The sequence below is a fragment of the Mobula hypostoma genome, chromosome 25, assembly GCF_963921235.1.
Source record: "Mobula hypostoma chromosome 25, sMobHyp1.1, whole genome shotgun sequence".
Taxonomy (NCBI): domain Eukaryota; kingdom Metazoa; phylum Chordata; class Chondrichthyes; order Myliobatiformes; family Myliobatidae; genus Mobula; species Mobula hypostoma.
The window spans coordinates 6,759,108-6,774,237 of record NC_086121.1 but is presented as its reverse complement, the minus strand read 5'-3'; the positions used below and the strand labels follow the sequence as shown (position 1 = coordinate 6,774,237).

At 40.4% G+C, this 15,130-nt stretch overlaps 1 protein-coding gene across 4 annotated transcripts in view; it reads left to right on the top strand.

Annotated features, from left to right (window-relative positions):
• rerea (arginine-glutamic acid dipeptide (RE) repeats a) overlaps positions 1-15,130 on the top strand; it is a 659,533-nt gene that overhangs the window by 169,799 nt on the left and 474,604 nt on the right. For all 4 annotated transcript variants that reach the window (XM_063033173.1, XM_063033174.1, XM_063033176.1 and 1 more), the window contains exon 2: positions 3,992-4,437. In XM_063033173.1, coding sequence (XP_062889243.1) covers positions 4,137-4,437 — 301 coding nt within the window. In that variant the 5' untranslated portion in view covers positions 3,992-4,136. The remainder of the gene's footprint in view (positions 1-3,991; positions 4,438-15,130) is intronic.

Sequence of the window (15,130 nt, the reverse complement as noted above, 5' to 3'; positions counted from 1 at the left end):
GTGTTCCCTTACACAAACTTGTGTTCCCGCCCTGTCTCACTCCCTAATAGGAGATCCAGAAACTATCTCTCTCTAGTTGAGACTTCTATGTGCTGATTAAGGAAACTTCCTGAGCACATTTGACAAACTCTTTCCCATCCAGCCTTTTAGAGTCCCAGTTAATATGTGGATCACAACCTTGTGTTTCTTGTAACAGTCCACGATCTCTCTACAGATTTGCACCTCTAAATCCCATGGACTGTTGGTTGGTCTATAATATAATCCCATTAAAGTGGTCATTTCTTTCTAATTCCTCAGTTCTACCATAAAGCCTCACTGGATGAATTCTCCAGTCTGTCCTGACTAACCCTGCCATGATATTTTCCCTGTTTAGTAATGCTACCCCTCCCCCTTTAATCATTCCCACTGTCACGCCAAAACAACGGAACCCAGAGCATTGAACTGCTAGTCCTGCTCTTCCTGCAACCAATACTTACTAATGGCTACAACATTATAATTCCATGTGCTGATCCTTGCCTTAAGCTTATCCGCCTTTTTTAATGCTCCTTGCATTGAAATATAAGCAGCTCAGAACATTAGTCCCACCATACTTGACCTTTTGCTTCCTGACTTTGTATGTAGGCTTGATAGCATTTTTTTTTCACAACCCCACTACTTTGTTCTAGTGCTCTGGTTTTCATCCCCCTGCAACTCTAGTTTAGTCCCTCTCCAGTTTAGATGCAAACCGTCTCTCTTTACAGGTCCCACCTTTCCTGGAAGAGAGCCCAATAATCCAAAAATTAGAAGCTCCCTCTCCTGCACTATCTCCTTAGCCACATGTTAGATTGTATGATTTTGCTATTTTTGGCCTCATTTGCATGTGGTACAGGTAGCAATTGAGATCGCAACCCTGTCCTTTAACTTTGCAGCTAACTTCTTGAACTCACTTTGCAGGACCTCATCATCCATCCCACTTATGTTACTGGTATCAGCATGGACAACGACCTCTGACTGCTCATCCTTCCATTTAAGAATGCCGTGGACTCAATCAGAGATGTCCCAGACCTTGTCATCCAGGAGGCAACAATCCATCCGGGAATCTCATTCTTGATTACAGAGCCTCCTTTTTGTTCCCTTAAATAATGAATCCTCTATCACTGCAGCTCACCTCTTTATCTCTCCTTCCCCCCACCTTCTCTTCTGAGCCACAGAGCCAGACTCAGTGCCAGCTTTTCTCTGCTAGGTCATCCCTCCAACTCCCACCAACAGTATCCAAAGTGGAATACCTGTTGTTGGTCTTATGGTCTTAATCTTTGTAACAAGAGTTGTGTTAATCTACTGTAGGCTTACAAGATAAGAAGTTACAGAAGACTTCAGACAATGGAATCTGGAGTAGATCTGGTTCCTGTAGCAGTTTATTTTGTATAAGATACCCAAATAGTTTCATAGCTATAGGCATTGTATTGGAATGTGCTTAACTTTGGGAAGCATTACAGATTATGTTTACGAGATTCTATAGCTGTTGAAAATCCAGAGTAACATGCACACAGCATTGGAGGAGCTCGACGGGTCAGACATCATCTGTGGAGGGGAATAGAGTGTTGATGTTTTGGGCCGAAACCCTTTACCAGAATCCATGACAGGTCTTGGGCCGAAATGGTGACTCTTTATTCTTTTCCATAGATGCTGCCTGACTTACTGAGTTCTAACACAGTTTTGCTTGTGTGTTTGTGTGTGTTGCAGAGTATATTTCTGACTGTATTTTTAGATATTTTGAAATGGAATTTATGAAGTTAATTTGTTAAACCAGAAGGATTTTGCAGATTAGCTTCATAGTCCATGCCATTTAAAACAATTTCACCACAAGTTATTGTTCAATCAGTGTAATCTGTCTTTTGCAACCCAAGCAGGAATCTAAACCTGTCAATCTTGCTGTTGAATTAATATATTGTATTTTGCACATTCATAAGTAACCAAAGTTGTGCTGTCCTCAGTATTTAATTTTTATTTTGGAAAATGCTGGTTTCCATGGAATTGCATTCAAGCAAAGAATGGGCTTTTAAGAAATTGAAGGCAGGGCGATGAGGAATAAAATGATGAGGGAAGAAATTAGATCAGTGAAATATCTTGGTATTCTGTTATACAAATATAACTGCTGGTTTCCTCTTTTTTTGAAGAAACTATATTCAAAATCTAGTTAACTTTATTTAGCAACTTGTGATAATTCAGTTCGAAAGGACTGTTTTTTAAAACTCAGCGGAGGAGTTTTCATTCAGAGTTGTAAAAAAACTAGAAATGATTGTGTAATAGGGAGTTTCACAAGGACACAAGACAGAATTAATTAAAGTGGAGGGTGAAGGTTCTTGATGAGTAAGGTCCTCAAAAGTTAATGGGAGAACGTAGAAGAATGGGGTTGAGATCAGTTTCGATGGAATGGCACAGCAGTTTCAGTGGGCTGAATGGCCCACTTTTGCTCCTATGTCTTATGGAATAGTCTGTCAGCCCTTGAGCCTGTTCCACCATTTAATGACCACGACTGATCTATGTTGGCCTCAGCTCCCACTCCTTGCTTTTTCTCTATATCCCTCTACTCCTTGATTTATCAAGTCATTCATCTACCTCCAGCTTAAGTACTTCTATGGTCAAGCCTCCCTACCTGCAGAGGCAGAGAATTCCCAAGATTCACCACCTGCAAGAAGCAATCTCACAGTACCTTTGTTTTAACTGCCCCCTTATCTTGTAGTTGTAACCCCTTATCAAGAATCAGAAATGGTATAAATAGAATTATACATAATCTACTACATTCGATCTGAAAACTTCTGATTCTGTTTTGAGCAGACATCTAACTCTGTACTTCACATGAAGATATAAGAACGTGATCTTCATCTGAATTAGGTGGAAAGACTTTATTTATGTACTGCCTTATTACATCTTTTAAAGATCAGAAATACTTCACATTGAATTAATTACATTGGAAATAAGAACAATGTTATGCAGATAAGTTGCAGTCATTTAGTATTTTGCATATCACACAAGCAGTTGTGAGTTCAAGATTCAAGATGGCTTATTGCCATTCTTCAGTGTGCAAGTGTAAAGAAGAACAAAATTATTGTTGTTCCAGATCCTATGGAGTATAAAAAAACACAGCATAAAGGACACAATAAAGAAGCAAAATGACACAATAAATATAAAAGCAGTTCTATAAATCACGATGTACAAATTACTGTTAACTAATTGATCTAATTTTGTTGGTGGTTGTTTGAGGGACTGTTACCATGGAATTTTTAAAAATTCACTGTCATAAGTCATGTTTAACTTGTCTTCTAGAATATGGCATTTCTGACAATGTGACGCACTCTTTATTTTTCAAATGGTCAAGTCCTGGAATTACTTGAACCCATTGCCTACCAAGTTAAATAAAAATGTTACCAACTGGTAAATGATTTCTCAACACTGAACATTATTGAAACTAAAATGCTATTTCCACCACTCATTTAGTGTGAGGTGGACTGCCAGAGATGGTATTTTAGTCTGGGTAGAAATAGTAAGACTGTCAGTAAAACAATTAATACATACATCAATGATATGATTTGTCACATTAGGAATATAGTCCTGCCGAAGGTTATCACACTGGAATATTAGAGTACAGCGTTTGCCTTTTATTCTGTTGAGTTTTAATCTTTGTTAGTATTGAAGGAGAAAGATGTGATGCATTTATCAGTACAGAGGAAGGGAGAGGCAGCCTGTCTCTTGGGATATCATTGTAGCCTGTCTCTTGGGGTATCTAATCTGCCACTTCCTTGTGGTTGATATTTTGCTTGCGAGGTAAAATGGAAACTGCTAACTTACATGTTTTGAAGATATAGTGTGACCAAGGTCCATCTTATCCTTTGTAGCTTCTCCATTCCTTTCGATTGTACCTCATTTTCATAGACATTGTACTTGGCTATGTATATAGTGGTAATTGCGTTGTGGACAAAATTTTGTAATCCGCTTTTTCTTTTTTTTCTAGCCGTTCCTAACATTTTGGGGTTATTGGAGTGGCTGGATTTTTTCTGGAGTTGAGCATCAAATTCAGAAGACTGAAGCCCAGGCTTACTGTCTACCTTTCACGGAGGCCAAGCCGTGAGAGGACAGAGGAAGGAACGTGGCGAATCATGACAGCAGATAAAGAGAGAGATCGTGATCGGGACAAGGAGAGAGACAGAAGAGATAAACGAGAGAGTGAACATTCCAGGCCACGGCGCAGTTGTACTTTAGAAGGAGGTGCCAAAAATTATGCAGAAAGTGACCACACGGAAGATGAAGACAATGACAAGGATAGTGCTACAAATGAGGAGTCTGGTAAAAAATCCAAAATAAAGAAGCCACCTAAAAAGAAATCACGTTATGAGAGAGCAGAGACTGGTGACATAACTTCGTTTGTTACAGAGGATGATGTTGTCTACAGGCCTGGAGGCAAGTAGTATTTCATGATTGATTTTCTGTATGGTATTTAAAAAGACATTAATAAATGCCAAGATTATAGGGGTAGTTGTGTCAATGGGTTCAAATTACAAAATAAATTTTGAGTGATCCATCTTTGGTCATTTGAATCTTTGAACTTAATAATATGCCTTTAAAGTCAATGTGATGTAGCTCTTTTCCTTTATTAAGAGCTGTAATGATGACGTTGCCTCATGTAGTTACAGGTAGTAATGATTTTGCCATAGGTGTAATGATTGACTTAATTACTTGCAATTGAGTCAATTGTTTTGAAGTTTGAATCTCAGAAAACTTTGTGGTATGCAAGGGTAATTTCAGTTATGTTTTTCACTTAGCAATCTTAAAGTGGAATGCTGTAAATTGTCATCTACCACACTCTCCAGTCTATCAGAAACTGTTACCATGTACATTACCACATTTTCTGCTTGCCTGCTGAAGAATTAAGATGTCAAGCTTGTTTAATGTCATGTCATTTACAAGTGTAAAGGAAAATAAAATAATTGTTACGCTGGATTGGATGCAGCGCAAAAAAACACAAGATAAAGGACACTAATAAAGAAAACAATAAATATAAATACATAAGATAGCGTATATACATTGATCCATAAAGTGATGTTAAGCACAGAAGTGTCTGTACATAAGGTGACTGACAGGAAATGATAAAGAAGTGGTGGATGGGGGTGTAGTGGAATGGGTTAGTGGTGGAGTTGTTGATCGGCAAAAACAGATACTGCCTGGGGAAAGTAACTTTTTGAGTCTGGTGGTCCTGGAGTGGATGCTACATAGCCTCCACCCTGATGGGATAGGGCAAACAGTCCATGAGCAGATTCAGTGAAATCCTTCATGATAATGTTGACCTTTTGCTGACACCTTTCTGTATATATGTCCTTGATAGTGGGTAGGCTGGTGCTGGTGCTGCAATGGGGAGTTTCGACTACCTGTTGTAGAGCAGATAGCCGCTTTCAGAGTTTCAGAACTGTACTCATGGTGTTACTTCCTGATTCTGAATCATATCAAGAGGATTGATGTTTCTTTTGTTTGAAATTAATTTCTTTTGACAGATTTACTGTAATCTAATGTCTGAGCAAACATTTTTCTCTTTCCTTTTACACTTTTGGCAACGTAGTTTTAAATTTACTACGAGTCTGCTGGAGGCTGAAGAAGATAGCCTGCACTGGGGTTATGTGTGTGTGCTTGGGTGGGAGGGAGGAACGGGGCTTGTTTTGCTGTTATTTTTGTTCTGTGGAACATTGTGGACTTGCTCTGTTGGTGCTGTAATGTGTCTGGCGACCCTTGCAGAATGGCCCAGCACACCCTAGAGTGTATTGGTTGTTAACGCAAGTGATGCATTTCACTGAATGTTTTAATGTGCACATGAGTAATAAACTTAAATCTTAAATCTTAACTCTTGAAAAGGTATGTTATCTTTTTTCATAGTTCGTGTGGAAATTTATATGCCCACGTGTTATTAGCCCCTTAGAGTCAGGTAATTGCACAAGGCAAAATGGAAGTCAGAATTCATGGAAGAAATTGTGCAGTTGAGATAATACAGTTTAAATACAAAGTGAACTTCCTTGAACTCCCAGAACAAACTTGATTATTCTGTTCACTGGCTTGAAATTTATATTTCCCCCACTTTTGACCTGTGGATCTCTGCGTAAATATTAATATGCTGTGAATTCACATCAGTGGCGTCAAGGAGTCAAATTTATTGGAGTATCTATTTTTATCCAGTTTAATACTTCCAAAGATACTTTCTTGTGATGGGAAAGGCTAGGATGTACCCTTTACTGGTACTTGTATGTTTCCATTTTTAATAAGACGTAAGCAGCTGATTTGGTTTTGGGACGTGTCATAGCTGAGCACAATTTAGTTTGCACCTATGTGTCCCCTTCATTGAGAAGCATTAGCTAGAGATCAAGTGTGATGTGGTAGAGGTGGTACTGCCTGATTTAGCACTCAGACATTGAGGCTTTCTGCAGACTTCCTGCTGCTTCCAGGTCTTACTTCAAGAAAAAAACATGATGACACTCAAGTCCTGATGAAGAGTCTCAGCCTGAAATGTTGGCTGTTTATTCCTCTCCATAGATTTGCCTGATCTGCTGAGTTCCTGCAGCATTTTATGTATGTTATGACACTCAAGTTAATTTTGAGGAACGAGTTTTTAATTGCAATGAGTAATTATGTTCTAGACCAGGGGTAGGCAACCTTAAGCACAAATGATTTTCTAGTATGTATTATTCATTAATTTGAGGCAAAACATAACTACTGTAGATGTATTTAAATGGATAATTCCCATATTTCAAGTTTTTTTATGGCATTTATCTGGCCCACCATCCGCTCATTAATATGCAATCCGGCCCACAGGGGCAAAAAGGTGCCAACCCCTGTTCCAGACAATGTTTTCTTATCTATAGTTCTCAAATATTTTCATTGAAGTGTACTGTAATCATATGCTCCTGGTTTTTACCTCTTAAATACGGGCTATGACTTCTAATTTTTTTTGCGTTGTTCTGAAACACTTTCTTTGTTGCTGTTTGAAAACTTTAAACACAAAGTTAAGTCTCGAAATAGTATTTAGTTTCCCAGTACGCTTTTTCATTAGATTGCATATTCAATTTTGAAAGTATCTCAATCAGTATGAGTGGTATAAATAGCATAAATGCAAGCAGGCTTTTTCTTCTGCGGTTGGGCAAGACTAGAACTGGAGGTTATTGGTTAAGGGTGAAAGGTGTAATATTTAAGCGGAATCTGATAGGGAGTTACTTCACCCAGAGGGTGGTGCGAATGCGGAACGAGATGCTAGTGGAAGGGGTAGATGTGGATTTGATTGCAACATTTAAGAGAAGTTTGGATAAATACATGAATGGGAGGGGTATGGGTAGCAATAGTCCAGGTGTGGGTCAATGGGACTAGGTGGAATTAGTTTGGTGAAGACTAGATGGGCTGCAGGGCCTGTCTCTGTGCTGTAGTGCTTTATGGCTTGAATTGAAAAAGCTTCTGCTGAAAGGTCATTGATGAGAAATATTAACCTTGTGTTCCACCACAGATTCTGCCTGACCTGCTGACTATTTCCAGCATTTGTAGTTTGAATTTGAGAAACCTTGTTGACTGCAAGTGGTTAAAGTGATAGATTTCAGCAAAGCTCTATGATGTTAATTGTAATGGTGGCTTGCTGTGACCTGTTGCTGTTTCAATGCTGGCTGGCTATTATAAACACCACTTTGAAATAGTTATTTCCATTGCACAGTGACATATACCAGCAGGCATTAATGGTGATCACAAACTGCTGTCAATAACAGTAATTCCAATTCCCAGGACAAAATGGAAAGCTCAGAAATAGGAAAATAGTGGAAAACTCAAAGCTGGTTTACTGCATTTATGCAATTGTGAAAACAATGGAATCCTTGCTGTTGTTATGTGATACCTGTCAGTCTCCAATTTATGTTACAGAGTCGGTGTCATTAGAAGAGATTTATATACCTCCATAGCTGGTTTGATTCACTGTCATTTTGATCCACAGTGCTGCAAATACCACTGCCATCCCGTTTATTTTCTGTCATCATTTCCCTCCTTCAGATTTAACATGATTAACTGTAGAGATCTTCAAATGTCAATGATAGTTTTCAGCAAATGTATGAATGAGAGTTTAGAGTAAAGCTATATGTTTCAAGAGGCTTTATGAGAAGAGAGCTATAAACAAAGAAACAATTCTTGGTGCTATACCAATTTGCTTGGTGGAATAAACTTTGGCGGTGTTGGCAGCAGAAAGGTCATGTTGAGATGATGCCATGCGGCATTTTGTTTTGCTTTTACTTAATTATTGCCTGAAGTCTGGTTATTGTTGATAAGAATGAATGGCTTTCAACTTTCTGTCAAGCCATTTTAATTCCTATACACCTTGACTTCATTTGCCTAGATACGAGTATGTGGAACGTTTTAATACATTTGAAGCAACAAGCCACATGGCATATTGCTGTTTGGCTTTGGTCAGTGGTGAGAAGGTGCTAAAAACACCAAATTGCTGCAACTTGATACCTTCACTGAACATTTTGTAGTGTCGTGTGCTGCTAAGTTCTTCATGGCACATGAACTGATCACTGCCTAATTTGGCCTTTCATTTGGTTTCTAAATGGTAATGGCAATAGAAATGCTTTTGTAAAGAAATCATTACCAAAAGACTTAAAGAATCCCACAAACCAAAGCTTGACTAGATAACTTCCAGATAACCTATTGACTTCCGACCAGTGGATTTTGCAGTCTGATGTAATTGGTGTTTGTGAAAATACTTGGTTTCTCTGCCATTTCATAGCAGTACTGGGTTTGATAACAATTTGAAAATCCAGAAACTGATTAGAGGTAAAGTAAGGGTATTCATGGACTTGGAGCTATCACAATATCTCAAGGGGAGGGAAAAAAATTAGATTTACCAAAAAAGAAAGTGGCTAGAAAAGTGCAGGAACTCCAGTAACTAGCTAGCAAGCACAATGGATGTGGTACTTCATATTATTAAGACTGTCTATGGCCCAGGGATTCACTCTACTGAAAGACCACAAGACAAAGGAGCCAGAAGTAGGCCATTCGGCCCATCGAGTCTGCTTCGCCACTCCACCATGAGCTAAACTTTTCTCCCATCTAGTTCCAATTTCTGGCTTTTTCCCTATATCTCTTGATACCCTGACTAATTAGATACCTATCAATCTCCTCCTTAAACACCTTCAATGATCAGGCCTCCACAACTGTATGTGGCAACGAATTCCATAAATCCACGACCCTCTGGCTAAAAAGGTTTCTCCTCATCTCTGTTTTAAATGGGTACCTTCTAATTTCTAAGACTGGCCTCTTATCCTGGACTCACCCTCCAAGGGAAACAGCCTTTCCACATTTACTCTGTCCAACCCTTTCAACATTCGAAATGTTTCTATGAGATCCCCTCATTCTTCTGTACTCTAATGAATACAGTCCAAGAGCTGACAAACGCTCCTCATATGTTAGCCCCTGCATTCCAGGAATCATCCTCGTAAATCTTCTCTGAACTCTTTCCAACACCAGAACATCCCTTCTAAGATAGGGGGCCCAAAACTGCACACAGTATTCCAAATGAGGTCTCACCAGTGCCCCATAGAGCCTCATCAACACCTCCTTACTCTTGTACACTATTCCTCTTGAAATGAATGCCAACATAGCATTCGCCTTCTTTACTGCAGATACAACCTGGTGGTTAACCTTTAGGGTATCCTGCATGAGGATCCCCAAGTTCCTTTGCACTTCTGATTTTTGAATTTTATCCCCATCTAAATAATAATCTGCCCGATTATTCTTCCTTACCAAAATGTACAACCGTACATTTCTCAACATTGTATCTCATCTGCCATTTCTTTGCCCACTCTCCTAAACTGACCAAGTCTCTCTGCAACCTTTCCGTTTCTTCAACACTTCTTGCTCCTCCACCTATCTTGGTGTCATCCACAACCTTAGCCACAGAACCATTTAATCCATAATCTAAATCATCGATACACATTGTAAAAAGCAGCCTCAACACTGACCCCTGCGGAACACCACCAGTAACCGGCAACCAATCAGAATAGGATCCCTTTATTCCCACACTTTACTTTCTGCCTATCAGCCAATGCTCTAACCATTCCAATACCTTTCCTGTAATTCCATGGGCTGTCATCTTATTAAGCAGCCTCTTTGCGGCACCTTATTGAAGGCCTTTTGAAAATCCAAATACACAACATCCACACCCTCTCCCTTATCAATCTTATTTGAGATTACCTCAAAAAATTCCAATAGGTTGGTTTCATGAAACCATGCTGGCTTGGGCCTATGTTGTCATGCATCTCAAGGTATTTCATAACCTCGTCCTTGAGGATCGACTCCAATAACTTTGCAATTACCGATGTCAGACTAATAGGTCTGTAATTTTCTTTTTGCTGCCTCCCTCCTTTCTTAAACAGTGGAACTACATTTGCGACCTTCTAGTCCTCCGGAACCATGCTAGAGTCTGTTGATTCCTGGAAGATCATTTCCAATGCCTCCACAATCTGCAAAGCCACCTCCTTCAGATCCCGTGGGTGCACTTCATCCACTCTGAGAGACTTATCTATTATTAGTCCATTTAGCTTCCCAAGCACTTTCTCTCTGGTAATCTTGACTGTACCTAATTCTATTCCCTGAGACCTTTGGCTATCAGGTATATTGCTAATCTCTTCCACTGTGAAGACTGATGCAAAATACTCATTTGGTTCCTCTGCCATCTCTTTGTTACCTATTATAATTTCTCTAGCATCATTTTCAATCGGTCCTCTATCTACCCATGTCACTCTTTTACTCTTCATATATTTAAAAAAAACTCTTGGTATCCTTTTTTATGTTAATTGCCAACTTCCTTTCATAATTCATCTTTTCTTTCCTAATGACTTTCTTAGTTTCCTTCTGTAAGTTTTTAAAAGTCGTCCAATCCTCAGTTTTCCCACTAATTTTTGCTTCCTTGTACGTCGTCTCTTTTGCTTTTATTTTAGCCTTAACCTCTCCCGTTAGCCACATTTGTGCCATTTTTCCATTCACGACTTTCTTTTTTCTTGGAATATATTTTTCCTGCACTTTTCTTATTTCTTGTAGGAATTTCATCCCATTCTGCTGTACCGTCCTTCCATCTAGCTTACTTTTCCGATCTACTTGGGCCAGTTCCTCTTTCATACCACTGTAATTTCCTTCGTTCCACTGAAGTATCAATACACCTGATACCAGCTCCTCCTTTTCAAATTTGAAACTGAACTCAATCATATTATGATCACTACTTTCAAGGGGTTCCATTACCTCCAGCTCCCTAATCGCCTCAGGTTCATTACACAGCACCCAATCCAAAACAGCCGGTCCCCTGGTGGGCTTATGGACAAGCTGCTCCAAAAAGCCATCCTGTAAGCATTCTACAAACTCCCTCTCCTGAGATCCAGTACCTTCCTGACTTTCCCAATCCACTTTCATATTTAAATCCCCCATAATTATCTTGACATTTTCCTTCTGACACGCTTTTTCTATTTCCAGCTGTAACTTGTAATCCACATCCTGGCTGCTGTTTGGAGGCCTGTATATAACTGCTATTAGTGTCTTTTTACGCTTGCCATTTCTTAACTCGACCCATAAGGATTCTACCCCTGATCCTATGTCCCTTCTTTCTAGTGATTTGATATCCTTGCTTACCATCAGAACCACGCCACCCCCTTCACCTACCTTCCTATCTTTCCTATACACTGTGTATGCTTGGACATTCAGCTCCCAATCACATCCATCATTCAGCCTTGACTCGGTGATGGCCACAATGTCATATCTTTTAACCTGTAGCTGTACAACAAGGTCATCCACTTTATTTCTAATGCTGCTTGCATTTAAGTACAGTACATTTAGCTCAGCATCTGTTACCAATTTTGCTATATTTCTATCACACAGCAAATGATCCTGTCTATTCACCTGCTTGTCCTTGCCATCTTTGCTGCACAGTATCTTTGACTTACTTCTATTTTCCTCTTCCTCGACCCTAACAGCTATATTAAACAATCCCGCCAGAATATTAGTACTTTGAGTTCAGGTGTAATCCATTGTTTTTGTAGAAGTCGTACCTCTCCCAAAATAGATCCCAATGATCCAAGAATTTGAAGCCCTGACCCCTGCACCAGTTACTTAACCATACATTCATCTGCTTAATTCTGCTATTCTTACCTTCATTAGCGTGTGGCTCAGGCAGTAATCCTGAGATTATTACTCTGGAGGTCCGGCTTTTCAATTTTCTTCCTAGCTCCCAGTAATCTTCCTTCAGGACCTCCTCTCTTTTTCTGTCTATGTCATTGGTACCAACATGTGCCAAGACTTCTGGCTGCTCGCCCTCTCTCCTCAGAATACTCTGGACCCAATCTGAGCCATCCCGTACCCTGGCAGCAGGGAGGCAACACACCATCTGGGTATCCTTGTCCGGCTCGCAGAATCTCTTGTCTGTTCCCCTCACTATGGAATCCCCTATAACTACTGCATTTCTCCTTGCTGTCTTGATCACAGCACTGGGCAGAGTGCCAGAGTCCCATTCGCTGCGGTCTTCCTCTGTCAGGTCAACTTCTCCAACAGTATCTAAAACGATATATCCATTTCTGAGGGGGACTGCCACAGAGGTGCTGTCCACTATCTCTCTATAGGTATTATCAATCACCTCCTCACTTTCCCTAATTAGCTGAAAGTCATCAAGTTGCAGCTCCGGATCCCTAACATGGTCCTTAAGGAGCCTCATCTCAATACACCTGGTACAGATGTAATCCTTGGGAAGGCTGGGAATTTCCCAGGGTCCCCACATCTGACTCTCCAAGCGTAACACTAATCCTAGATGCATACCTCCAGTGCTACTGTTATTACTAAATAAATAAACCTGTAACTTACCCCTTTACTATGAGACTCAGCGGTCGCAGGAAGCCTCTTCCTGTTTCCGCCTAAGCCCGTTGAGCCAAAGCCCTAACACTTTGTGCCCTCTCACTCCGCTGCCTGCTAGATATGGCAGTGTTCTTTTCAAGCCTTCCGCACTCTGAGGTCACGTGCCTGTGCAGACCCAGCCCTACCTCACAGGGAGCAAGTTTGTCCTTAGCCTCTGCCTGCTGAAGCCTCCCTACTCTGTCTCCCACTACTCCGTCGCCCGCTCTGTTGATCTGTTTGCTTTTTAAACTTTTCCGCTGTCTCACAGGCCGACTTCCACGCGCATGCGCAGTGGTTCCCTGTTCAAGCTGCCAAAGAAATGACCGTCCCTTCTCAATCTGCTTGCTTTTTAAACTCCCACTGTCTCACAGGCTGACTTTCCCACGCTTGCGCAGTTGTGCCCCGTTCAAACTGCTGAAGAAATGACCCAAAGAAAAGACCAAAGCAAAGATCAAAAGAAAGCACATAATTAACTGTTGGAAAGAGAATTTTGGTGAAGTTCTCAAGCAAGACTCTCTTTGAGATGAATGTTCTTGACATCATTCCATAACACACTTGATATTCTATAAGGCCATTCAGCAGCTGACAGAGAATGCACAATTCCTGATGATAATAAAACACTGTGGAGAAATACTGCTGACATGAATTTATAATCTGTTACCCTCATCTGGGAAGAGTAGCACATCCCAGGGGACTTCAGCAATTTTGTTGTAATTACTCTGTGAGAGAGAGCAGCAAGATACCATTGTCAGGCATTTTAAGGATTCTCCTGAACATTCTTGCCATACTGCCTTAAGAAGTACAATGGATATGATCTTCACAGCTTGATTATCCACTGCGTGATCTTTGTCAACTTCAAAACTCTTTTAATAAAAAGGAATTATAGAGAATTATTCTCAAATTTGACTCTCCTTAGATCTTTATTCTCATTCTCCATTAGCAACACGACACCATCATCCAAACCAGTGGATTCATTAATAAGCCATACTTGGGCTGAGCAGGGGTATCTCATTGCATTACAAACAGAAAGGATTCTACACATGCTGAAAATCCAGAGTAACACATACAAAATGTGAGAGAAACTCAGCGGGTCAGGCAGCATCAAAGGAAGGAAATAAACAAGCAACACACATCAAAGTTGCTGGTGAACGCAGCAGGTCAGGCAGCATCGTTTCAGGCCGATACCCTTGATGTGTGTTGCTTGAATTTCCAGCATCTGCAGAATTCCTATTGTTTGCGAAGGAAATAAACAATCAATGTTTCAGGGTGAAACCCTTCATCAGGATGGGTCCTCCTGATGAAGGGTCTGGGCTTGAAATACTGACTGCTCATTCGCTTCCATAGATACTGCCTGACCCACTGAGTACGTCCATCTTTTTGTCGATATGATCATTGTTTTTGCCTTTGTTTACATTTCTTTGCTGCAGTACTGCATCCTGTCTCCAATGTACCGTACCCTGGATCTTCATCTCCATTCCAGAAGAAAGATTGTTACCATCTTGGTCATTTAGTATGCTGATGATGCTTGTGTATATATATGTTCAAAAGGTGGACCTTACAACAACATCCATCATCAAGAACCCCCACCGTCCCAGTCATGCTCTCTTCTTGCTGCTGCCATCAAAAAGGAGGTACTGGAGCCTCAGGACTCATACCACCAGGTTGAGGAAGAGTTATTACCCTTCAACTATCAGGCTCCTGAACTAGTGTGGATAACTTCACTCACCTTAACTCTGAACTGATTCCACAACCTATGGACTCAATTTCAGACTCCACAGCTGGTGTCTCAGTATTATTTATTTACTTTGATAATCAAATTACTTTGAAGTTTGAAGAATCCTAAGCATCTGGAATAGCGCTCTACCTGTGTTGGAACACTATTCTCTGCCAGTCAAGATCCATGAGAGAAAAAAAAATATAAATTACTTTCTCAATCTCTTGGCAAAACTGTACAATAATGACATAGTTAACTTCCACCTCCAGTGCATCACCATAGCCTTTGGCTAACTGAGGAGAGAGGGGAAAGTATTTGAAGAGCAAACATCTTCCTCCCTGTGCTCCTGGTAATCTCTGCTGGGGTGGAACTCAGTCTAGAGTGTATGTTGAAAGAAACTGGGGTTGGATATACAAATAATGTGATGTCCGAGAACCAGCTAAGGGTAATTGGAGCTCTGATACTGGGGATGTTGACCTGGCTGGCTCATATCAT